This window comes from Salmo salar, chromosome ssa13 (genome assembly GCF_905237065.1).
Source record: "Salmo salar chromosome ssa13, Ssal_v3.1, whole genome shotgun sequence".
Taxonomy (NCBI): domain Eukaryota; kingdom Metazoa; phylum Chordata; class Actinopteri; order Salmoniformes; family Salmonidae; genus Salmo; species Salmo salar.
This window is the reverse complement of record NC_059454.1, coordinates 5620528-5645516: the sequence shown is the minus strand read 5'-3', so window position 1 is coordinate 5645516 and position 24989 is coordinate 5620528. Positions and strand designations below refer to the sequence as shown.

General features: G+C 43.2%; 1 protein-coding gene across 3 annotated transcripts in view; it reads right to left on the bottom strand.

Annotated features, from left to right (window-relative positions):
- Positions 1–24989, bottom strand: part of LOC106596008 (synaptophysin) — a 44726-nt gene that overhangs the window by 5415 nt on the left and 14322 nt on the right. Inside the window, exons 1-6 of one of the 3 annotated variants that reach the window (XM_045692837.1) lie at positions 23253–23475; positions 21081–21162; positions 17319–17384; positions 4981–5105; positions 4573–4771; positions 35–226 (exon numbers count right to left, since the gene is read on the bottom strand). In XM_045692837.1, coding sequence (XP_045548793.1) covers positions 35–226; positions 4573–4771; positions 4981–5105; positions 17319–17384; positions 21081–21098 — 600 coding nt within the window. In that variant the 5' untranslated portion in view covers positions 21099–21162; positions 23253–23475. Of the gene's footprint in view, positions 1–34; positions 227–4572; positions 4772–4980; positions 5106–17318; positions 17385–21080; positions 21698–23252; positions 23476–24989 lie in introns of those variants that run through there. The other 2 variants (XM_045692836.1, XM_045692835.1) reach the window with 2 other exon arrangements.

The following is a 24989-nucleotide window of genomic DNA, read 5'->3' as shown; positions in this document are numbered from 1 at the left end:
AAACTGTTATAGTAAACCAAAAGCAGACACTCACGACGGAGGTGTTGAGCCCAGACATGACGGGGTCGTGAACCTCACGACAGAGGTTCCCTTCCTCATCGCAGGCTGAGATCAGATCCACCACCTTCTCAGGGTCCGTGGACGCCTTGACATCCGACAGGCCTTTGGCCCACGCAGCAGAGCTGACCAACCACATGAAGGTGAACACACACGTCACGCCAAAATCCTGCCGACGGAAGGTAGAAACACACACAGGAAACGGGGAATGATAGATCAAACGCATAGAATGACATATAGAACACCCTGACCAAGATGGCCAAGGTTATCCTTCTAGAGCTATGCAGGTCTATGACATCAGACCCTCTATAGAACACCCTGACCAAGATGGCCAAGGTTATCCTTCTAGAGCTATGCAGGTCTATGAAATCAGACCCTCTATAGAACACCCTGACCAAGATGGCCACCGTTATCTTTCTAGAGCTATGCAGGTCTATGACATCAGACCCTCTATAGAACACCCTGACCAAGATGGCCACCGTTATCCTTCTAGAGCTATGCAGGTCTATGACATCAGACCCTCTATAGAACACCCTGACCAAGATGGCCACCGTTATCTTTCTAGAGCTATGCAGGTCTATGACATCAGACCCTCTATAGAACACCCTGACCAAGATGGCCACCGTTATCCTTCTAGAGCTATGCAGGTCTATGACATCAGACCCTCTATAGAACACCCTGATCAAGATGGCCACCGTTATCCTTCTAGAGCTATGCAGGTCTATGTCATCAGACCCTCTAGTGAATTACAACACACAGGAAGACCGGGAAGGGGTCAAATGATAAAATGATGTTAACTGTTAAGATAGACAGCAGAAGGTCACGGTCTTTTCAGCAGGCATGTGTTTAAGATGGAAAAAGGGGCACCCACCGGCGTACCCCCGGCCCATCGAAATTCATAACCTACTAACTACCTCTACTTGGAATGATCATAGGCCTATTTATTTTTAACTATATAGCGGTTAGCTAAGGTCTATACTACCTGTGTTGCTGCTGCCCTGACACATACAGTGGGGAGAACAAGTATTTGATACACTGCCGATTTTGCAGGTTTTCCTACTTACAAAGCATGTAGAGAACTGTCATTTTTATCATAGGTACACTTCAACTGTGAGAGATGGAATCTAAAACAAAAATCCAGAAAATCACATTGTATGATTTTTAAGTAATTAATTTGCATTTTATTGCATGACATAAGTATTTGATCACCTACCAACCAGTAAGAATTCCGGCTCTCACAGACCTGTTAGGTTTTCTTTAAGAAGCCCTCCTGTTCTCCACTCATTACCTGTATTAACTGCACCTGTTTGAACTCGTTACCTGTATAAAAGACACCTGTCCACACACTCAATCAAACAGACTCCAACCTCTCCACAATGGTCAAGACCAGCGAGCTGTGTAAGGACATCAGGGATAAAATTGTAGACCTGCATAAGGCTGGGATGGGCTACAGGACAATAGGCAAGCAGCTTGGTGAGAAGGCAACAACTGTTGGCGCAATTATTAGAAAATGGAAGAAGTTCAAGATGACGGTCAATCACCTTCGGTCTGGGGCTCCATGCAAGATCTCACCTCGTGGGGCATCAATGATCATGAGGAAGGTGAGGGATCAGCCCAGAACTACATGGCAGGACCTGGTCAATGACCTGAAGAGAGCTGGGACCACAGTCTCAAAGAAAACCATTAGTAACACACTACGCCGTCATGGATTAAAATCCTGCAGCGCACGCAAGGTCCCCCTGCTCAAGCCAGCGCATGTCCAGGCCCATCTGAAGTTTTCCAATGACCATCTGGATGATCCAGAGGAGGAATGGGAGAAGGTCATGTGGTCTGATGAGACAAAAATAGAGCTTTTTGGTCTAAACTCCACTCGCCGTGTTTGGAGGAAGAAGAAGGATGAGTACAACCCCAAGAACCCCATCCCAACCGTGAAGCATGGAGGTGGAAACATCATTCTTTGGGGATGCTTTTCTGCAAAGGGGACAGGACGACTGCACCGTATTGAGGGGAGGATGGATGGGGCCATGTATCGCGAGATCTTGGCCAACAACCTCCTTCCCTCAGTAAGAGCATTGAAGATGGGTCGTGGCTGGGTCTTCCAGCATGACAACGACCCGAAACACACAGGCAGGGCATCTAAGGAGTGGCTCCATAAGAAGCATCTCAAGGTCCTGGAGTGGCCTAGCCAGTCTCCAGACCTGAACCCAATAGAAAATCTTTGGAGGGAGCTGAAAGTCCGTATTGCCCAGTGACAGCCCCGAAACCTGAAGGATCTGGAGAAGGTCTGTATGGAGGAGTGAGCCAAAATCCCTGCTGCAGTGTGTGCGAACCTGGTCAAGAACTACAGGAAATGTATGATCTCTGTAATTGCAAACAAAGGTTTCTGTACCAAATATTAAGTTCTGCTTTTCTGATGTATCAAATACTTATGTCATACAATAAAATGCAAATTAATTACTTAAAAATCATACAATGTGATTCTCTGGATTTTTGTTTTAGATTCCGTCTCTCATAGTTGAAGTGTACCTATGATAAAAATTGCAGACCTCTACATGCTTTGTAAGTAGGAAAACCTGCAAAATCGGCAGTGTATCAAATACTTGTTCTCCCCACTGTATGTACAACTATTGACTGAAGAAGGGATTGAGTTGAGTCTGCTGGGCGTATCAGCCTCCGTACAGGGCAGACAAACAGGCAAAACTGGGCGTGTAAACTCTGTACAGGGCAGACAAACAGGAAAAACTGGGAGTGTGAACTCCGTACAGGGCAGACAAACAGGCAAAACTGGGCGTGTGAACTCCGTACAGGGCAGACAAACAGGCAAAACTGGGCGTGTGAACTCCGTACAGGGCAGACAAACAGGCAAAACTGGGCATGTAAACTCGGTACAGGGCAGACAAACAGGCAAAACTGGGCGTGTGAACTCTGTACAAGGCAGACAAACAGGCAAAACTGGGCGTGTGAACTCCGTACAGGGCAGACAAACAGGCAAAACTGGGCGTGTAAACTCTGTACAGGGCAGATCAGACTGTTGATTGTGGAATGTTGTCCCACTCCTCTTCAATGGTTGTGTGAAATTGCTGGATATTGGCGGGAACTGGAACACCCTGTGCTACACATCAACCCAGGGCATCCCAAACATGCTCAATGGGTGACATGTCTGGTGAGTATGCAGGACATGGAAGAACTGGGACATTTTCAGCATCTAGAAATTGTGTCCAGATCCTTGCGACATGGGGCCATGCATTATTATGCTGAAACATGATCCGATGGCGGCGGATGAATGGCACGACAATGGGGCCTCAGGATCTCGTCACGGTATCTCTGTGTATTAAAAATTGTCATCGATAAAATGCAATTGTGTGAATTGTCCGTAGCTTATGCCTGTCCATACCACAGGAGGCTGAGAATGGCTCATAATAATATCCGGAACGGAGTAAATGGAACGGCACCTGGAAACCATGTGTTTGATGTATTTGATACCATTCCACCTATTCCGTACCAGTCATTAACACGAGCTTGTTCTCCCCAATCAAGATGCCACTAACCTCCTGTGTCCCATATCACAATACCCCATACCTACCTACCCATACCATACCCATACATACCCCACCACGGGGCTCTCTGTTCACAACGTTGACAAAGGCAAACCGCTCACCCGCACAACACCATACACGCTGTCTGCCATCTGCCCGGTACTGTTGAAGAGCACACTTCTCCAGCGTGCCAGTGGCCATCGAAGGTGAACATTTGCCCACTGAATTTGGTTACAACGCAGAGCTGCGGTCAGGTCACGACCCTGGTGAGGACGACGAGCATCCAGATGAACATCCCTGTGACTGTTTCTGGAAAGTTTCTGCAGAAATTCTTCGGTTGTGAAACCCACAGTTTCATCAGCTGTCCGGGAAGCTGGTTTCAGACGATCCGCAGGTGAAGAAGTCGGATGTGGAGGTCCTGGGCCAAATTCTCTAAACTGACATTGGAGGCGGCTTATGGTAGAGAAATTAACATGAAATTCTCTGGCAACAGCTCTGGTGGACATTCCTGCAACGAACATGCCAATTACACGCTCCCTCAAAACTTGAGACATCTGTGGCATTGTGTTGTGTGACAAAACTGCACATTTTACATTGGCCTATTATTGTCCCCAGCACAAGGTTTACCTGTGTAATGATCATGCTGTTTAATCAGCTTCTTGATATGCCACACCTGTCAGGTGGATGGATTATCTTGGCAAAGGAGAAATGCTCACTAACAGGGATGTAAACAAATTTGTGCACAACATTTTAGAGAAATAAGCTTTTTTTTGTGCCTATGGAACATTTCTGGAATATTTTATTTCAGCTCATGAAACATTGGACCAACACTATTGCGTTTATATATATTTTTTTCAGTATATATTTAAAAAAAAAATGCATACCACCACCCAAAAAGGGCACCTGGTGAGTACAGGTTGATATCTGTTCACATGCGTGTACACACACTATTCCCTTGGGGAACCCTCCCCCCACTCACGATGAGTGGTCCCTTGTTGTTCTCCCGGTACTTCTCCAGGGCGAAGACGTAGACGCTGAGGGCAGCCATGGAGTAGAGGAAGGCAAACACACCGATGGTGACGAAGAACTCTGCCGAGGAAGAGTAGTCACCAACCAGGAAGAGACGCTCGGGGGGGCCCCCCTTGCAGGTCGGGGCGTCAAAGTATTCTTGGTGAAGCCTGAAGAAAAAGAGGAGCAGGTGGGTAGTCACGGACCTTGTGATATTGAATAGTGTAGTGGAGGAAGTTCCATTAACCATACTCACGTGATGAATAAACTTTGCCTTGGAGCTAAAGACTTATGTTAGCTCCTTGAGTCTATAACTCAGCAGGCCATAACAGTCTTGGTCCTGGTCAAAAGAGAGAACAGAAAGAGACTTTTGACTAACCTGAAAGGATACTCGAATTCCACCTCTATACTCAGGTCGCTCTCGGTCCTGTTTTTACATTCCACACTCATCTTGAACATCCCGGAGTAACTCCCACATGTTGAGAATGCGAAGATGGCAAAGATCTGCAGGAAAGGAGAGAATAGAGAAGAAGAGGAGAGGATGAGGGAAGAAAAGAGATGAGATGAGATGAGATGAGATGAGAGGAGAGGAGAGGAGAGGAGGTGGGAAGAGAACAGAGAAGAAGAGGATATGAGAGGAGGGAAGAGAAGAGATAAGAGAATAGAGAAGAAGAGGAGAGGAGAGGAGAGGAGAGGAGAGGAGAGGAGAGGAGAGGAGAGGAGAGGAGAGGAGAGGAGGTGGGAAGAGAACAGAGAAGAAGAGGATATGAGAGGAGGGAAGAGAAGAGAGAAGAAGAGGAGAGGAGGGGGGAAGAGAAGAAAAACACAGGGCCAGGAGAATAAATAACGACAGTATAATTTCAACACTCAGAGACACTAAGGGACTGATATGTGCAGTGTGAAAGCCAAGTTAACACTCTCCAAGGTCAACACACTAGTAAATTCATTTGAAAGTTATGGTTGACTAATTGACAATAAATCTCACAAACATGGGCTCAACAACACCACACAACACAAAACAACAGACCTTCAAGAGTTGAAATACTACAACTGTCCCTTTATCTTTGACCCTAACCTAAACTCAGCAAAAAAAGAAACATCCTCTCACTGCCAACTGTTTATTTTCAGCAAATTTAACATGTGTACATATTTGTATGAACATAAGATTCAACAACTGAGACATAAACTGAACAAATTCCACAGACATGTGACTAACAGAAATGGAATAATGTGTCCCTAAACAAAGGGGGGGGGGGATCAAAATCAAAAGTAACAGTCAGTTTCTGGTGTGGCCACCAGCTGCATTAAGTACTGCAGTGCATCTCCTCCTCATGGACTGCACCAGATTTGCCAGTTCTTGCTGTAAGATGATACCCCATTCTTCCACCAAGGCACCTGCAAGTTCCCAGACATTTCTGGGGGGAATGGCCCTAGCCCTCACCCTCCGATCCAACAGGTCCCAGACGTGCTCAATTGGATTGAGATCTGGGCTCTTCGCTGGCCATGGCAGAACACTGACATTCCTGTCTTGCAGGAAATCACACACAGAACGAGTAGTATGGCTGGTGGCATTGTCATGCTGGAGGGTCATGTCAGGATGAGCCTGCAGGGAGGGTACCACATGAGGGAGGAGGATGTCTTCCCTGTAACACACAGCTTTGAGACTATCTGCAATGACAACAAGCTCAGTCCGATGTTGCTGTGACACACCGCCCCAGACCATGACGGACCCTCCACCTCCAAATCGATCCCGCTCCAGAGTACAGACCTCGGTGTAACGTACAATCCAAGATGGCGTAGCAGTGCAGACGTGTTTTGTCGTTGTCCCGTGTAAATATAGTTTTTTGTTGTTGTATATTTTACAATATTTTTCAATCTCTTTTCCATTTTTAAATTAAATATACCTTCCGGCAACCCACCTCACCCAACGTGATACGGCTCTGCTATTTTTAGACCTTATAGCTAGAACCTCCATCAGAAACTAGCCACCAGATGCTAAGCAGCTAATTAGCTACTAGCTATTTAGTCAATGCTAGCCACTGCTAGCGGCCTTTACCTTTAGCTCAGACACCAGCCGCTTTTAGCCTGGATAATACCCGCCAGTCTGCACAGTGCGATATCAACCCTGAGCATACCGGACTGCTTTTCTCCACTACATCACCAGATTCCTGCCGTAAACTCTGGACCATTACTCCATATCATCGCAACTAGCTAGCTGCCACCAAGTGGCCCAGCCCCGAAGCTAGCATTGAGCCAGTCCCATCCCGGCCTGCTCAGTGGACCCTACGATCACTCGGCTACACAGCTGATGCCTCCCGGACTCTTCACTAACACGACTAGAAGCCACGACACCACCAGATTCCTGCCGTAAGCTCTGGGCCTTGCATCGGATCATCGCAGCTAGCTGGCTGCTACCGAGTGGCTATAGTGGCTAATGCCCTTGTCCCGAAGCTAGCACCAGTTAGCCTTGAGCCAGGCACATCTCCCGGCTAGCAAACAAAATTAGTCCAGTTACAATACCTCTTCTGCCAATTAGCCTGGACCCTTTGTCGACACGGAGCACCGCCAATCCATCACGACTAGTCTGCCAACGTAACTCCGTCCGATGTGTCCTCAACTGGCTTTTGTCGGACGTCGTGAAGAAGCTTCTGCTAGCCCCGGCCTGCTAACTTTATGAACGCTGTGTCCCCCGCTTGCTAGCGTAGTAACGACTACCTAACAGCTTCCCTGTTTCATCTATTGCTGTTCACTGGACCCTATGATAACTTGGCTACATAGCTGATGCCTGCTGGACTGTCCATTAATCACGGTACTCCACTTTGTTTATTTTGTTTATCTGTCGGCCCCAGCCTCAAACTCAGGCCCTGTATGTAGTTAACTGACCCTCTCTGCCCATTCATCGCCATTTTACCTGTTGTTGTTGTCTTCGCTGATTAGCTATTGTTGTCTTACCCATTATTGTCTTAGCTAGCTCTCCCAATCAACACCTGTGATTGCTTTATGCCTCGCTTTATGTCTCTCTCTAATGTCAATATGCCTTGTATACTGTTGTTTAGGATAGTTATCATTGTTTTAGTTTACTGCGGAGCCCCTAGTCCCACTCAACATGCCTCAGATACCTCTTTTATCCCACCCTCCACACATGCGGTGACCTCACCCAGCATAACTACTGCCTCCAGAGATGCAACCTCTCTTATCGTCACTCAATGCCTAGGTTTACCTCCACTGTACCCGCACCCCCACCATACCCCTGTCTGTACATGATGCCCTGAATCTATCCTACCACACCCAGAAATCTGCTCCTTTTATTCTCTGCCCCCAACGCACTAGACTTTCCAGGTCTATGCCCAAACAGTTCGAGCTTCTAATTTTAAAAATGAATCTCTCCACAAATAAGTCTCTCACTGTTGCCGTCTGTTATAGACCCCCCTCTGCTCCCAGCTGTGCTCTGGACACCATATGTGAATTGATTGCCCCCCATCTATCTTCAGAGTTCGTTCAGTTAGGTGACCTAAACTGGGATAACCGGCCATCCTACAATCTAAGGTAGATGCCCTCAATCTCACACAAATTATCAAGGAACCCACCAGGTACAACCCTAAGTCCGTAAACATGGGCACACTCATAGACATTATCCTGACCAACTTGCCCTCCAAATATACATCTGTTGTTTTCAATCAGGATTTCAGCGATCACTGCCTCATTGCCTGCATCCGTTATGGGTCCGTGGTCAAACGACCACCCCTCATCACTGTCAAACGCTCCCTAAAACACTTCTGTGAGAGGGCCTTTCTAATCGACCTGGCCCGGGTATCCTGAAAGGATATTGACCTCATCCCGTCAGTACAGGATGCCTGGTTGTTTTTTAAAAGTAATTTCCTCACCGTCTTAAAAAAGCATGCCCTTTCAAAAAATGTAGAACTAAGAACCGATATAGCCCTTGGTTCACTCCAGACCTGACTGCCCTTGACCAGTACAAAAACATCCTGTGGCGGACTGCAATAGCATCGAATAGTGCCCGCAATATGCAACTTTTCAGGGAAGTCAGGAACCAATACATACAGTCAGATAGGAAAGCAAGGCTAGCTTTTTCAAACAGAAAAATGCATCCTGCAGCACTAATAACAAAACGTTTTGGGACACTGTAAAGTCCATGGAGTATAAGAGCACCTCCTCCCAGCTGCCCACTGCACTGAGGCTAGGAAACAATGTCACCACTGATAAATCCACGATAATCGAGAATTTCAATAAGCATTTCTCTATGGCTGGCCATGCTTTGCTCCTGGCTACCCCAACCCCGGCCAACAGCTCCGCACCCCCTGCAGCTACTTGCCCAAGCCTCCCCAGCTTCTCCTTCACCCAAATCCAGATCGCAGATGTTCTGAAACAGCTGCAAAACCTGGACCCGTACATATCAGCTGGGCTAGACAATCTGGACCCTCTCTTTCTAAAATGATCTGCTGCCATTGTTGCAACCCCTATTACTAGTCTGTTCAACCTCTCTTTCGTATCGTCCGAGATTCCTAAAGATTGGAAAGCTGCCGCGGTCATCCCCCTCTTCAAAGGGGGTGACACTTTAGACCCAAACTGTTATAGACCTATATCCATCCTGCCCTGTCTTTCTAAAGTCTTCGAAAGCCAAGTTAACAAACAGATCACCGACCATTTCGAATCACACCGTACATTCTCTTCTGTGCAATCTGGTTTCCGAGCTGGTCACGGGTGCACCTCAGCCACGCTCAAGGTACTAAACGATATCATAACCGCCATCAATAAAAGACAATGCTGTGCAGCCGTCTTCATCGACCTGGCCAAGGCTTTTGACTCTTGTCAATCACCTTATTCTTATTGGCAGACTCAACAGCCTTGGTTTCTCAAATGACTGCCTCGCGTGGTTCACCAACTACTTCTCAGATAGAGTTCAGGGTGTCAAATCGGAGGGCCTGTTGTCCGGACCTCTGGCAGTCTCTATGGGGATACAACAGAGTTCAATTCTCGGGCCGAATCTTTTTTCTGTATATATCAATGATGTCACTCTTCCTGCGGGTGATTCCTTGATCCACCTCTACGCAGACGACACCATTCTGTACACATCTGGCCCTTCTTTGGACACTGTGTTAACTAACCTCCAAACGAGCTTCAATGCCATACAACTCTCCTTCCGTGGCCTCCAACTGCTCTTAAACGCTAGTAAAACTAAATGCATGCTATTCAACCGATCGCTGCCCGCATCCACCTGCCCGACTAGCATCACTACTTTGGAAGGTTCTGACTTTGAATATGTGGACAACTACAAATACCTAGGTGTCTGGCTAGACTGTAAACTCTCCTTCCAGACTCATATTAAGCATCTCCAATCCAAAATTAAATCTAGAATCGGCGTCCTATTTCGCAACAAAGCCTCCTTCACTCACGTTGCCAAACATAGCCTCGTAAAACTGACTATCCTACCGATCCTCGACTTTGGCGATGTCATTTAGAAAATAGCCTCCAACACTCTACTCAGCAAACTGGATGCAGTCTATCACAGTGCCATCCATTTTGTCACCAAAGCCCCATATACCACCCACCACTGCGACCTGTATGCTCTCGTAGGCTGGCCCTCACTACGTATTCGTCGCCAGACCCACTAGCTCCAGGTCATCTATAAGTCTTTGCTAGGTAAAGCTCCGCCTTATCTCAGCTCACTGGTCACTATAACAACACCCACCCGTAGCACGTGTTCCAGCAGGTATATTGCGCTGGTCATCCCCAAAGCCAACACCTAATTTGGCCGCCTTCACTCCAGTGTTAATTTGCTAAATTGTAATTACTTCGCTACTATGGCCTATTTATTGCCTTACCTCCTTACTCCATTTGCACACACTGTATATATATTTTTCGATTGTGTTATTGACTGTACTTTTGTTTATCCCATGTGTAACTCTGTGTTGTTGTTTTTTGTCGCACTGCTTTGCTTTATCTTGGCCAGGTCGCAGTTGTAAATGAAAACTTGTTCTCAACTGGTCTACCCGGTTAAATAAAGATTAAATAAATAAAAAATAAAAAATCCTTTGACGATAAACGTGAATCTGACCATCACCCCTGGTGAGACAAAACCGAGACTCGTCAGTGAAGAGCACTTTTGCCAGTCCTGTCTGGTCCAGTGATGGTGGATTTGTGCCAATAGGCAATGTTGTTGCCGGTGATGTCTGGTGAGGACCTGCCTTACAACAGGCCTACAAGCCCTCAGTCCAGCCTCTCTCAGCCTATTGCGGACAGTCTGAGCACTGATGGAGGGATTGTGCATTCCTGGTGTTGTTGTTGCCATCCTGTACCTGTCCCGCAGGTGTGTTGTTTGGATGTACAGATCCTGTGCAGGTTTTGTTACACATGGTCTGCCACTGCGAGGATGATCAGCTGTCCACCCTGTCTCCCTGTAGCGCTGTCTTAGGCGTCTCACATTGCAATTTATTGCCCTGGCCACGTCTGCAGTCCTCATGCCTCCTTGCAGCATGCCTAAGGCATGCTCATGCAGATGAGCAGGGACCCTGGGCATCTTTCTTTTGGTGTTTTTCAGAGTCAGTAGAAAGGCCTCTTTGTCCTTAGTTTTCATAACTGTGACCTTAATTGCCTACCGTCTGTAAGCTGTTAGTGTCTTAACGACCGTTCCACAGGTGTATGTTCATTAATTGTTGATGGTTCATTGAACAGGCATGGGAAATAGTGTTTAAACACTTTACAATGAAGATCTGTGAAGTTATTTGGATTTTTATAAATTATCTTTGAAAAACAGAGACCTGAAAAAGGGACGTTTCTTTTTTTGCTGAGTTTATGAATCTCAGCTGCAATGGGTGTGATCAATGAAGTGAAGTGATCAACCTTGTAGTAAAGTATTCAACCTTGTAGTAAAGTAATCAACCTGGTAGTAAAGTAATCAACCTGGTAGTAAAGTAATCAACCTGGTAGTAAAGTAATCCACCTAGTAGTAAAGTAATCATCATTATAGTAAAGTAATCAACCTTGTAGTAAAGTATTCAACCGTGTAGTAAAGTAATCAAACTTTCAGTAAAATAATCAACCTTGCAGTAACGTAATCATCCTTGTAGTAAGGTGCTCAACCTTGAAGTAAAGTAATCAAGTAGTAAAGTAATTCACCTTGTAGTAAAGTAATCAACCTTGCAGTAAAGTAATCATCCTTATAGTAAAGTATTCCACCTTGTAGTAAAGTAATAAACCTTGTAGTAAAGTAATCAACCTTGCAGTAAAGTAATCAAGTAGTAAAGTAATCAAGCAGTAAAGTAATCAACCTGGTAGTAAAGTAATCAAATAGTAAAGTAATCAACCTTGTAGTTAAGTAATCATCATTATAGTAAAGTAATCAACCTTGTAGTAAAGTATTCAACCGTGTAGTAAAGTAATCCACCTAGTAGTAAAGTAATCATCATTATAGTAAAGTAATCAACCTTGTAGTAAAGTATTCAACCGTGTAGTAAAGTAATCAAACTTTCAGTAAAATAATCAACCTTGCAGTAACGTAATCATCCTTGTAGTAAGGTGCTCAACCTTGAAGTAAAGTAATCAAGTAGTAAAGTAATTCACCTTGTAGTAAAGTAATCAACCTTGCAGTAAAGTAATCATCCTTATAGTAAAGTATTCCACCTTGTAGTAAAGTAATAAACCTTGTAGTAAAGTAATCAACCTTGCAGTAAAGTAATCAAGTAGTAAAGTAATCAAGCAGTAAAGTAATCAACCTGGTAGTAAAGTAATCAAATAGTAAAGTAATCAACCTTGTAGTTAAGTAATCATCATTATAGTAAAGTAATCAACCTTGTAGTAAAGTATTCAACCGTGTAGTAAAGTAATCAAACTTTCAGTAAAGTAATCAACCTTATAGTAAAGTAATCAACCTTGCAGTAAAGTAATCATCCTTGTAGTAAAGTGCTCAACCTTGAAGTAAAGTAATCAAGTAGTAAAGTAATCAACCTTGCAGTAAAGTAATCATCCTTATAGTAAAGTATTCCACCTTGTAGTAAAGTAATCAACCTGGTAGTAAAGTAATCAACCTTGCAGTAAAGTAATCAAGTAGTAAGGGAATCAAGCAGTAAAGTAATCAACCTGGTAGTAAAGTAATCAAATAGTAAAGTAATCAACCCGGTAGTAAAGTAATCAAGTAGTAAAGTAATCAACCTGATAGTAAAGTAATCAAGTAGTAAAGTAATCAACCTGGTAGTAAAGTAATCAAGTAGTAAAGTAATCAACCTTGCAGTAAGATAATCAAGTAGTAAAGTAATCAAGTAGTAAAGTAATCAACCTGATAGTAAAGTAATCAACCTGGTAGTAAAGTAATCAAGTAGTAAAGTAATCAAGTAGTAAAGTAATCAACCTGGTAGTAAAGTAATCAACCTGGTAGTAAAGTAATCCACCTGGTAGTAAAGTAATCAACCTGATAGTAAAGTAATCAACCTGGTAGTAAAGTAATCAAGTAGTAAAGTAATCAACCTGGTAGTAAAGTAATCAACCTGGTAGTAAAGTAATCAACCTGGTAGTAAAGTAATCAACCTGATAGTAAAGTAATAAACCTGGTAGTAAAGTAATCAACCTGGTAGTAAAGTAATCAAGTAGTAAAGTAATCATCCTGATAGTAAAGTAATCAACCTGGTAGTAAAGTAATCAACCTGGTAGTAAAGTAATCAACCTAGTAGTAAAGTAATCAACCTGGTAGTAAAGTAATCAAGTAGTAAAGTAATCAACCTCGTAGTAAAGTAATCAACCTGGTAGTAAAGTAATCAACCTGGTAGTAAAGTAATCAACCTGATAGTAAAGTAATCAACCTGGTAGTAAAATAATCAACCTGGTAGTAAAGTAATCAACCTGGTAGTAAAGTAATCAAGTAGTAAAGTAATCAAGTAGTAAAGTAATCAACCTGATAGTAAAGTAATCATCCTGTTGTAAAGTAATCAACCTGGTAGTAAAGTAATCAAGTAGTAAAGTAATCAAGTAGTAATGTAATCATCCTGATAGTAAAATAATCATCCTGATAATAAAGTAATCAACCTCATAGTAAAGTAATCAATCTGGTAGTAAAGTAATCAACCTGATAGTAAAGTAATCAACCTGATAGTAAAGTAATCAACCTGATAGTAAAGTAATCAACCTGGTAGTAAAATAATCAACCTGGTAGTAAAGTAATCAACCTGATAGTAAAGTAATCAACCTGATAGTAAAGTAATCAACCTCATAGTAAAGTAATCAACCTGGTAGTAAAGTTATCAACCTGATAGTAAAGTAATCAACCTGGTAGTAAAGTAATCAACCTGATAGTAAAGTAATCAACCTGGTAGTAAAGTAATCAACCTGATAGTAAAGTAATCAACCTGGTAGTAAAGTAATCAAGTAGTAAAGTGATCAACCTGATAGTAGAGTAATCAACCTGGTAGTAAAGTAATCAACATGGTAGTAAAGTAATCAACCTGGTAGTAAAGTAATCAACATGGTAGTAAAGTAATCAACCTTGTAGTAAAGTAATCAACCTGGTAGTAAAGTAATCAACCTGGTAGTAAAGTAATCAACCTGGTAGTAAAGTAATCAAGTAGTAAAGTAATCAACCTGGTAGTAAAGTAATCAACCTGGTAGTAAAGTAATCAACCTGGTAGTAAAGTAATCAAGTAGTAAAGTAATCAACCTGGTAGTGAAGTAATCAACCTTGTACTGTAATAGGAGGAAGAAAACAAATCATGAAAACAAATCCACTGGGCACACACTGGTTGAATCAATGATGTTTCCACCTCATTTCAATGCCATCTGTCTGTCTACTGGTGTATGTGTGTATGTGTGCATCTGTGTGTGTGTGTGTGTGTGTGTGTCTGTGCGTGTGTGTGTGTATGTTCGTGTATGTTCGTGTGTGTGTGTGTGTGTGTGTGTGTGTGTGTGTGTGTGTGTGTGTGTGTGTGTGTGTGTGTGTGTGTGTGTGTGTCTGTGTGTCTGTGTGTGTGTGTATGCGTGTGTGGGAGGGGCAACAGCCTGGGGACCAACTCACGACTCCAAGCGACAACGAACACAATAATCTCACCTGCCGTCCTATCGAAGTAGGCTTCCAGATTAGGAAGAACTAATCTCACCTGCCGTCATATCGAAGTAGCCTTCCAGGTTAGGAAGAACTAATCTCACCTGCCGTCATATCGAAGTAGCCTTCCAGGTTAGGAAGAACTAATCTCACTTGCCGTCCTATCGAAGTAGCCTTCCAGATTAGGAAGAACTAATCTCACCTGCCGTCCTATCGAAGTAGCCTTCCAGATTAGGAAGAACTAATCTCACCTGCCGTCCTATCGAAGTAGCCTTCCAGATTAGGAAGAACTAATCTCACCTGCCGTCATATCGAAGTAGCCTTCCAGATTAGGAAGAACTAATCTCACCTGCCGTCCTATCGAAGTAGCCTTCCAGATTAGGAAGAACTAATCTCACCTGCCGTCCTATCAAAGTAGCCTTCCAGATTAGGAAGAACAGCTGCTACCCGTCTAGGTCTAATCCCACTGTTTTCTGCTTTCATAATCTATGCTATGTTACGTAGAATACACAGAAAATGTTGAAACGCGCGGTCAGTTTGGATACAAAACTGAAGTCATTCATTATCTTGGCGTCGATGTGTTTCACCAGAGTTATCTAGCTGGTACTGTTGTATTAATCCCTGGACAGACTGTGATGACCTGGGCAGGGTGTCATGACTCACCGCGGCCACCGCGTGTCGCCATTACTCTCTCCGTCATGTTGTTGTTGTTGTTACGGTTAATTAGGTTTTGAAAAAGCACATCTACAGATAAAACAGCAGTGAATCTGAACTGAACTGCTGTCCCCTTGGCGTTGTAGGACGAGAGGTCCCACCGGTATGGCGCTGCTTTACAATTGTTTTTGTTTGTTTTGGGTTTTTTTTGCTTTAAACTTTCAGTTTGTCAGTTGTGATGGACGTAGATGTGAATCTCTCATGAGGATAGTTTGTCTCTTGTTTTGTGTGAGAGCTGGTTCCATAGTACATAGTAGAGGATTCTAGCAGCCCTGGTTGGCGAATCACTGCAGTAGGAGAATACCACTGAAATAGGGCTGTTTGCTACTCTAGAATACCACTGAAATAGGGCTGTTCGCTACTCTAGAATACCACTGAAATAGGGCTGTTCGCTACTCTAGAATACCACCGAAATAGGGCTGTTCGCTACTCTAGAATACCACTGAAATAGGGCTGTTTGCTACTCTAGAATACCACTGAAATAGGGCTGTTTGCTACTCTAGAATACCACTGAAATAGGGCTGTTCACTACTCTAGAATACCACTGAAATAGGGCTGTTCCCTACTCTAGAATACCACTGAAATAGGGCTGTTTGCTACTCTAGAATACCACTGAAATAGGGCTGTTTGCTACTCTAGAATACCACTGAAATAGGGCTGTTCGCTACTCTAGAATACCACTGAAATAGGGCTGGTTGCTACTCTAGAATACCACTGAAATAGGGCTGTTTGCTACTCTAGAATACCACTGAAATAGGGCTGTTTGCTACTCTAGAATACCACTGAAATAGGGCTGTTTGCTACTCTAGAATACCACTGAAATAGGGCTGTTTGCTACTCTAGAATACCACTGAAATAGGGCTGTTTGCTACTCTAGAATACCACTGAAATAGGGCTGTTCGCTACTCTAGAATACCATTGAAATAGGGCTGTTTGCTACTCTAGAATACCACTGAAATAGGGCTGTTTGCTACTCTAGAATACCACTGAAATAGGGCTGTTCCCTACTCTAGAATACCACTGAAATAGGGCTGTTTGCTACTCTAGAATACCACTGAAATAGGGCTGTTTGCTACTCTAGAATACCACTGAAATAGGGCTGTTTGCTACTCTAGAATACCACTGAAATAGGGCTGGTTGCTACTCTAGAATACCACTGAAATAGGGCTGTTTGCTACTCTAGAATACCACTGAAATAGGGCTGTTTGCTACTCTAGAATATCACTGAAATAGGGCTGTTTGCTACTCTAGAATACCACTGAAAAAGGGCTGTTTGCTACTTTAGCAATACACACGACATGTGATATAACTAAGTAGTCTTGGCTTTACATTTTACTCTTCGATGACTCAGCTGGGGGATCAAACTCCCAACCTTCCAATCGCATTGTACCATACATATTGTTGTGTACCTATTGATATAATGTTGAGAACAGTCCAATCAGCTACATTTTACATCGTGATTTTGTGACAGCAAAGACAGGCAGGTCAAGTCGGTCAGTGAATTCTTCTTGGTGGCTGCGATGCTCTCTCACTGTCCCATGTCATCTCATCGGCATCTCATCGGCTAATGCACTTCAGTCACTGGTTTCCGTTGGGCCTAGTGTTGTTCCTGGTCAGAGACCAACTCTGGGCCTTGTGTTGTTCCTGGTCAGAGACCAACTCTGGGCCTTGTGTTGTTCCTGGTCAGAGACCAACTCTGGTCCTAGTGTTGTTCCTGGTCAGAGACCAACTCTGAGCCTTGTGTTGTTCCTGGTCACAGAGAGAGAGAGAGGGAAAGGGGGCAGGAGAGGTAGAGAGGTAGAGAGAGAGAGAGAGGTAGAGAGAGAGAGAGGTAGAGAGAGAGAGAGGTAGAGAGAGAGAGAGAGGTAGAGAGAGAGGTAGAGAGAGAGAGAGAGAGAGAGAGAGAGAGAGAGAGAGAGAGAGAGAGAGAGAGGTAGAGAGAGAGAGAGATGACTTACCCATTCTAGAGCTTTGATAAAGCCCAGGGGAACTTTGAGGACTCTGAACTGTCCGCCCGCAACCAACTGGAGAAGAAAATAAATCATCATCAACAGACCCATCATCCTATCAACAGACCCATCATCCTATCAACAGACCCATCATCATATCAACAGACCCATCATATCAACAGACCCATCATCATATCAACAGACCCATCATCATATCAACAGACCCATCATCCTATCAACAGACCCATCATCATATCAACAGACCCATCCTATCAACAGACCCATCATCATATCAACAGACCCACCATCATATCAACAGACCCATCATCATATCAACAGACCCATCATCATATCAACAGACCCATCATCATATCAACAGACCCATCATCATATCAACAGACCCATCATCCTATCAACAGACCCATCATATCAACAGACCCCATCATCCTATCAACAGACCCATCATCCTATCAACAGACCCCATCATATCAACAGACCCCTCATCCTAGCAACAGACCCCTCATCCTAGCAACAGACCCATCATCCTATCAACAGACCCATCATATCAACAGACCCATCATCCTATCAACAGACCCATCATATCAACAGACCCATCACCCTAGCAACAGACCCCATCCTATCAACAGACCCTTCATCATATCAACAGACCCATCATCCTAGCAACAGGCCCATCATCATATCAACAGACCCATCATCATATCAACAGACCCATCATCATATCAACAGACCCATCATCCTAGCAACAGACCCATCATCATATCAACAGACCCATCATCATATCAACAGACCCATCATCCTAGCAACAGACCCATCTTCATATCAACAGACCCCATCATCATATCAACAGACCCATCATCCTAGCAACAGACCCCTCATCATATCAACAGACCCATCATCATATCAACAGACCCATCATCCTATCAACAAACCCATCATCCTATCAACAGACCCATCATCCTATCAACAGACCCATCATCCTAGCAACAAACTCCATCATCCTATCAACAGACCCATCATCCTATCAACAGACCCATCATCCTATCAACAGACCCATCCTATCAACAGACCCCTCATCCTAGCAACAGACCAATCATCATATCAACAGACCCCTCATCCTAGCAACAGACCAATCATCATATCAACAGACCCCTCATCCTAGCAACAGACCAATCATCATATCAACAGACCCATCATCATATCAACAGACCCATCATCATATCAACAGACCCCATCATCCTATCAACAGACCCATCATCATATCAACAGACCCATCATCATATCAACAGACCCCTCATCCTATCAACAGACCCATCCTATCAACAGACCCCTCATCATCATTGATTGGTGTAATATAATAATAAAGCTCTACACAGACAGCAGCATTAAATAATAAACTGGTACTAATATCGTAGAAATATCATCTTTAATAAGAGCTTGGAACCTCTACACCTGGCAATCTGACTGGTAAATTGTGGTAGATTGTATTTCTATGGCCCATATGATGTTTCTCAGGGACATGTAGAGCGGCAGGTAGCCTAGCGGTTAGACGTCGCTAGTTCAAATCACTGAGCCGACAAGGTAAAAAAAAGTCTGCCGACGTGCCCTTGAGCAAGACACTTAACCCTAATTGCTCCAAGGTTGCTGTTGATAACGGGGCGGCAGGTAGCCTAGTGGTTAGAGTGTTGGACTAGTAACCAAAAGGTTGCAAGATCAAATCCCTGAGCTGACAAGGTAAAATCTGTTGTTCTGCCCCTGAACAAGGCAGTTAACCCAGTGTTCTAAGGCTGTCATTGTAAATAAGAATTTGTTGTTAATTAACTGACTTGCCTAGTTAAATAAAGGGTACAAATGGCTGATTCTGGCTGTGACTCCACTCTCAAATGGTGTGGGAGTTGGGCTATGCAAAAACACAATGTATAATACACACTTGTAAATTGATTTATTTAACTAGTCAAGTCAGTTAAGAACACATTCTTATTTATAATCACTGCCTACCAGGGAACAGTGGTAGGGGCAGAACAACAGGAGATTTGATCTAGCAACCTTTCGGTTACTGGGCTGACGCTCTAACCACTAGGCTACCTGCCACCCTGACATGCGTGAAACAGGACAAATATAAGCACCCACCAAAATTATTATTATTATTATTATTATTATTATTAGTAGTAGTAGTAGTAGTAGTAGTAGTAGTAGTAGTAGTAGTAGTAGTAGTAGTAGTAGTAGTAGTATTATTATATATACAGTACCAGTCAAAAGTTTGGACACACCTACTCATTCAAGGGCTTTTCTTTATTGTTGGCTCATTTGGAAGAGCATGGCGTTTGCAACGCCAGGGTTGTGGGTTCGATTCCCACGGGGGACCAGTACGGAGATTTTTTTTTTTTAAATGTATGCATTCACTACTGTAAGTCGCTCTGGATAAGAGCGTCTGCTAAATAACTAAAATGTAAATGTAGAAGGCTAATGTTAACTAGCTAACGTTGCCCGTGAATGGAAGCTAGCGAGCTAGCATTTCAGCCTGGTAGCCTCGGACAACAAAAAATGATAATCATGTACTGTATGACAGAGTCATAGACTGAAAGAGATGAGGATGGCATTTGGCGATGTTTTTCTACTTGCACAAACACACACACGCACACACACACACACGCACACACACACACACACACACACAGAAATCAGAACCATGGACAGTCACATCATATTTAGCTTACCGTGATTGGGATAAATCGTTTTTAGGGTATCTTTTAGTTGTCCCTGCATTAGAATAAGCATAAGTAATTTGATGATGTTGACATGTTAAAAGTGGAAATAGTGGAGGCATCTCCTGTTTCTGACTTGTGGTAACTCTCTGTCGTTCTAATCTAATTTTAGTAGTCCGAAAATGTCATAAACATTATTAACTGGCTTGACCATGCTGTAGGTCATGTAACTGTTTGTTACATGCAATATGCTTTGAGGACTATCACGGTTTTGTGATGGTTGAATTTATTCTGCCACTCTGTCTTCTTACTCGGCCTTTAGGCCTTTATATCACGGTGTCGAGACATATGAACGAACAGGTTATAGAGCAAACAACGCAATTATCACAACACATAGGTTGTACAATGGGGCTTTTGTTTTCGGCTTCCCCGGTGATGTTATCCATGCATCGCTACTAATATAGAGAATGAAATTGAGCTACCATTTTACAATGCAATCTCAGAAATGACAGCTGCACATAGCCTATACCAGACCCGCTTTATAAGAAGATCGTGTAATTACAGAATTACAGAAAAAAATAAAAATAATAATTCACCCGTATGAGCCAATACATATTTCGACCATGTATAAACAAACGTATTTCGTTCCATAATGTATATGGTCCACATTTGTGCGTACATTTATATTATGGGCAAACAGCTCATATCACCATTCATAGACCACGAATGGGTGTATTTGTCATCATATATTTTGTTGCGGGGGGGGGGGATATGTTGTATTCTAATAATTGAACCGGCATAACCACAATAGAGATTTTCCCTGATTTAACACAGATATGCATAACCATCCATCCCCTCAGTAATTATGGATGTGCTGTATATTAGTCAACAAATCGCGGCCGCATCATAACTGGGCTTTCCTCGGTTTTACCGAACAAATCTAATATCCCAGATAAGGATCTAGAAACGCCCCTCGCCGCCTATTCATCAGACGTGTTATAGGTGGAATTTAAACAATAGTTATTTTTCCAGATGTTCAGAGCCCTACCTGATTCACAATATCCATCTTGGCCGCCTTGCTCGTCGGTAAGAGGATTAGCGGAGGGAGGGAGTCGTCAGAACCGACAGTCCTTGGTAGAGGAAAGAGAAGAAGACTGGAACTTCTCTAGGTGGCATGTGATAAGCAAAATGCACACAACACGAGCTACCACGACCATCAGACTGGATCATACATAGACTTGTAGATAAATAAAAATATAAATCACATTTATTATAAATAGCCCTTCTTACATCAGCTGATATCTCAAAGTGCTGTACAGAAACCCAGCCTAAAACCCCCAAACAGCAAGTAAATACAAATATAAATCGAATAAATGTCTTTGTTTATGGTTCTTAGACATAGAGGAGAGCCTGATGATCCACTATTGTTTTTGGAAGCTATGGTTTGTCCTTTTTAAACTGGTATCTTTCTGCTATTTGTTTCCCTAAAATAATTAATTTCCCCAATGCCTGAGCAGGGTGCTGCTGTCCATGGTGCTGAACTGTTTATGTGTGAGTCAATTGTGAGAAGTATGAGTTTTTTATTAAATCAACAACGTAACAACAACACAGTGTTGTCAAAGACTTAGTAACTTAGTTGTAGTCGTGATCTGGTTACCTATAACCGCTGTCATCAGTTACCTGATGTGGAATAGAGTTCCATGTAGTCATGGTTCTATGTAGTACTGTGCGCCTCCCATAGTCTGTTCTGGATTTGGGGACTGTGAAGAGACCTCTGGTGGCATGTCTTGTGGGTTATGTATGAGTGTCCGAGCTGTGTGCCAGTATTTTAAACAGACAGCTCAGGTACATTCAGCTTGTCAACACCTCTTACAAAAAACAAGTAACGATGAAGTCAATCTCTCTTCCACTTTGAGCCATGAGAGATTGACATGCATGTCATTAATGTTAACTCTCCGTGTACTTTTAAGGGACAGCCGTATTGCCCATTTCTGAGACAACTGCAATATTCCCAAGTCCCTCTTTGTGGCACCTGACCACATGACTGAACTGTAGTCCAGGTGTGAAAAAACTAGGGCCTGTAGGACCTGCCTTGTTATGGTGATTGACAGAGTCGAAACCCTTGTGTGGTTATGAAGGCAGAGCAGCGCTTTATTATGGACAGACTTCTCCCCATTTTAGCTACCGTACTCTTGTATCTGTCACGCCTGCTCTCTCCCTCTCTCTGCGCCAGGCTGCCCAGCACTGCGTACTCCTGCCATCATCATTATGCACACCTGCTTCCCTCGTCACATGTCACACGAATAAGCAAATTATTGGCCTCACCTGGACTCAATCACCTGTTTCATTTCCTCCCCTATATTTGTCAGTTCCCCAGCTCTGTTCCCCGCTGCTGCATTAATTGTCGTATGTCCTTATGTTACCTGGTGCTGACGCTGTTCCTGTCCTGTTCTATGTCCGTTCCAAATTAAATGTTGACCTTGTGTTCATATGGGCTATTTGTTTTAGCACTTTTCTGGGTTGCTTGATTGTTTTTAATGCTTTACTGGGAAGCTTATCAGAGGTAGACATGCTCAGGTTATTTATGTTTGAGTTGATAGTGCAGAGTGAGCTGCATAAAATGGTCTTCCTACAAGGGCACACTGCCTCAGTGCTAACAATATAACTCTGGTTCATAGGCTCATGATTACGGCATACAATAGCTGTAGGATCAACAGAGATATTCAGGGCAGTAAGAGGGACATAAATTAAGTTACTTACATTGTGTTTGCCAACGCTCCTAGGATAATGCACATTAGCCTCATCATTATGACTGTCACGTCCTGGCCAGTATAAGGGTTAATTGTCATTGTAGTTTGGTCAGGACGTGGCAGAGGGTATTCGTTTTATGTGGTTCGGGGTGGTGTGTTTGTTGAAGGGGCATTTGATTTAAGTATTCCGGGGTTTTTGGGCACTGTTTGATTTTCATGTATTCTATGTTTAGTCTAGTGTGTCTGTTTCTATGTTTAGTTAATTGGGGTTGGGACTCTCAGTTGAAGGCAGGTGTTGTCTATTTGCCTTTGATTGAGAGTCCCATATATTAGGGTGTGTTTGTCATTGGTGGGAGATTGTTCTGTGTTTAGCCTTGTGCCTTGCCAGACTGTTTTGTTGATCGTTCGTTCGTTTGTTATTTTGGTGTTCATTTTGAATTTATTAAACGTCAAGATGAGCAAACACATACCTGCTGCATTTTGGTCCTCCTTTACCAACGACAACCGTGACAATGACGCCTCATTGTCACAACGGTAGGGATTATCTGAGCTTGGTCATTGATACGTCATTGTTTTAATGCAGTCTTGAAATGCATGGACAGGAGTCCAGGAGCCAAGATGATTTGGATGGACTCCGTCATTCCTGTAGAGCAGGTATTCCTAAACTGGGGTACGCACAATGCCGTCGGGGGTACGCCAAACAAAACAAAATGTGATTCACTTTTTTTCCCCTTTCACATTTTCAAACAGTCCATTTATATTTTCCAATGAGGCATATATACATTTGGGTACGTTTTTTTTTCTTGCCTGAGTCGCCTCGTTTCACTGCCTAAAATGAAACCATCTAGTGTTAAGCGAAATAACAACACAATGTCAAATACAGGTAGCCTAGTCAAATAATTAACATACAATCACATTAACCGTTACTCTCTCGTGGGAATTCCACTAACGGTCCGTTTTGTAGTCAAACGTAGCTGCTGCTCATGTTGGTATCTGTACTGATGGAGCAAAAGACAAGACAGGGAGACATAGTGGAGTGGTAACGTGCAGTGCAAGCAGTTGCTCCCGACGCCACTTGGGTCCACTGCAGCATCCACCGAGAGGCTCTTGCTGCCAAGGGAATTCCTGACAGCTTGAAAGACGTTTTGGACACTACAGTGAAAATGGTTAACTTTGTTAAAGCAAGGCCCCTGAACTCTCGTGTATTTTCTGCACTATGCAATGATGAGGATGGGAGCTCTGAGGATCTGAAACCGAGGTCGAAGCCAACGGAGAGGGAGATAGGACGAATGGGAAGCCCCCAAGGAAGAAGGCGCCGGAATCTCTGGTTCCAGGGTGGATAAGCCGTTTCTGGTCTGTGTCAGTTCCAGGCTCAACATCTCCAACTCAAAAATAGAATGGGAGGTGTAACTTTGCATTGGGAATTTTGATGTTTATGCTAATGCATTTCCATATGTGTATTGATTCTGTGGTCATGCTGCTACATTCTACATATCATGCTTCTGTGTTCTATATATCATGCTTCTATATTCTATGTATCATGTTTCTATATATCATGCTTCTATATTCTATATATCATGCTTCTATATATCATGTTTCTATATATCATGCTTCTATATATCAAGCTTCTGTAGATCATGCTTCTATATTCTATATATCATGCTTCTATGTTGTTCTATATTCTATGTATCATGCATCAAAATTCTATATATCATGCATCTATATTCTATATATCATGCGTCTATATTCTATATACATATCATGCTTCTATATATCATGCTTCTATATTCTTTATATCATTAGTCTATGTATCATGCTTCTATATTCTATATATCATTCTATATGTCTCTCTCTGTTTGTCTCCAGCGCTCTCTTTGTCTCTCTCTTTTGCTCTGTCTTGTCTCTCTCTCTCTCCCCCTCTTTCGCTCTCTCTCTTTGCTCACTCTTTCGCTCTCTCTCTTTCGCTCGCTCTCGCTCTCTCTTTCTCTCTCTCTTTCTCTCTCTCGCTCTCTCTCTTTCTCTCTTTCGCTCTCTCTCTTTCGCTCTCTCTCTCGTTTGTCTCTTTCGCTCTCTCTCTCTCGTTTGTCTCTCTCTCTCGCTATGTCATTAGGGGACATAGGGCGCTACTTTAGACCAGGGTCTCACACACGTTTGTGTAAGCGTGCACGTGCGTGTGTGTAGTGGTTATGATGACATGGGCACATTTA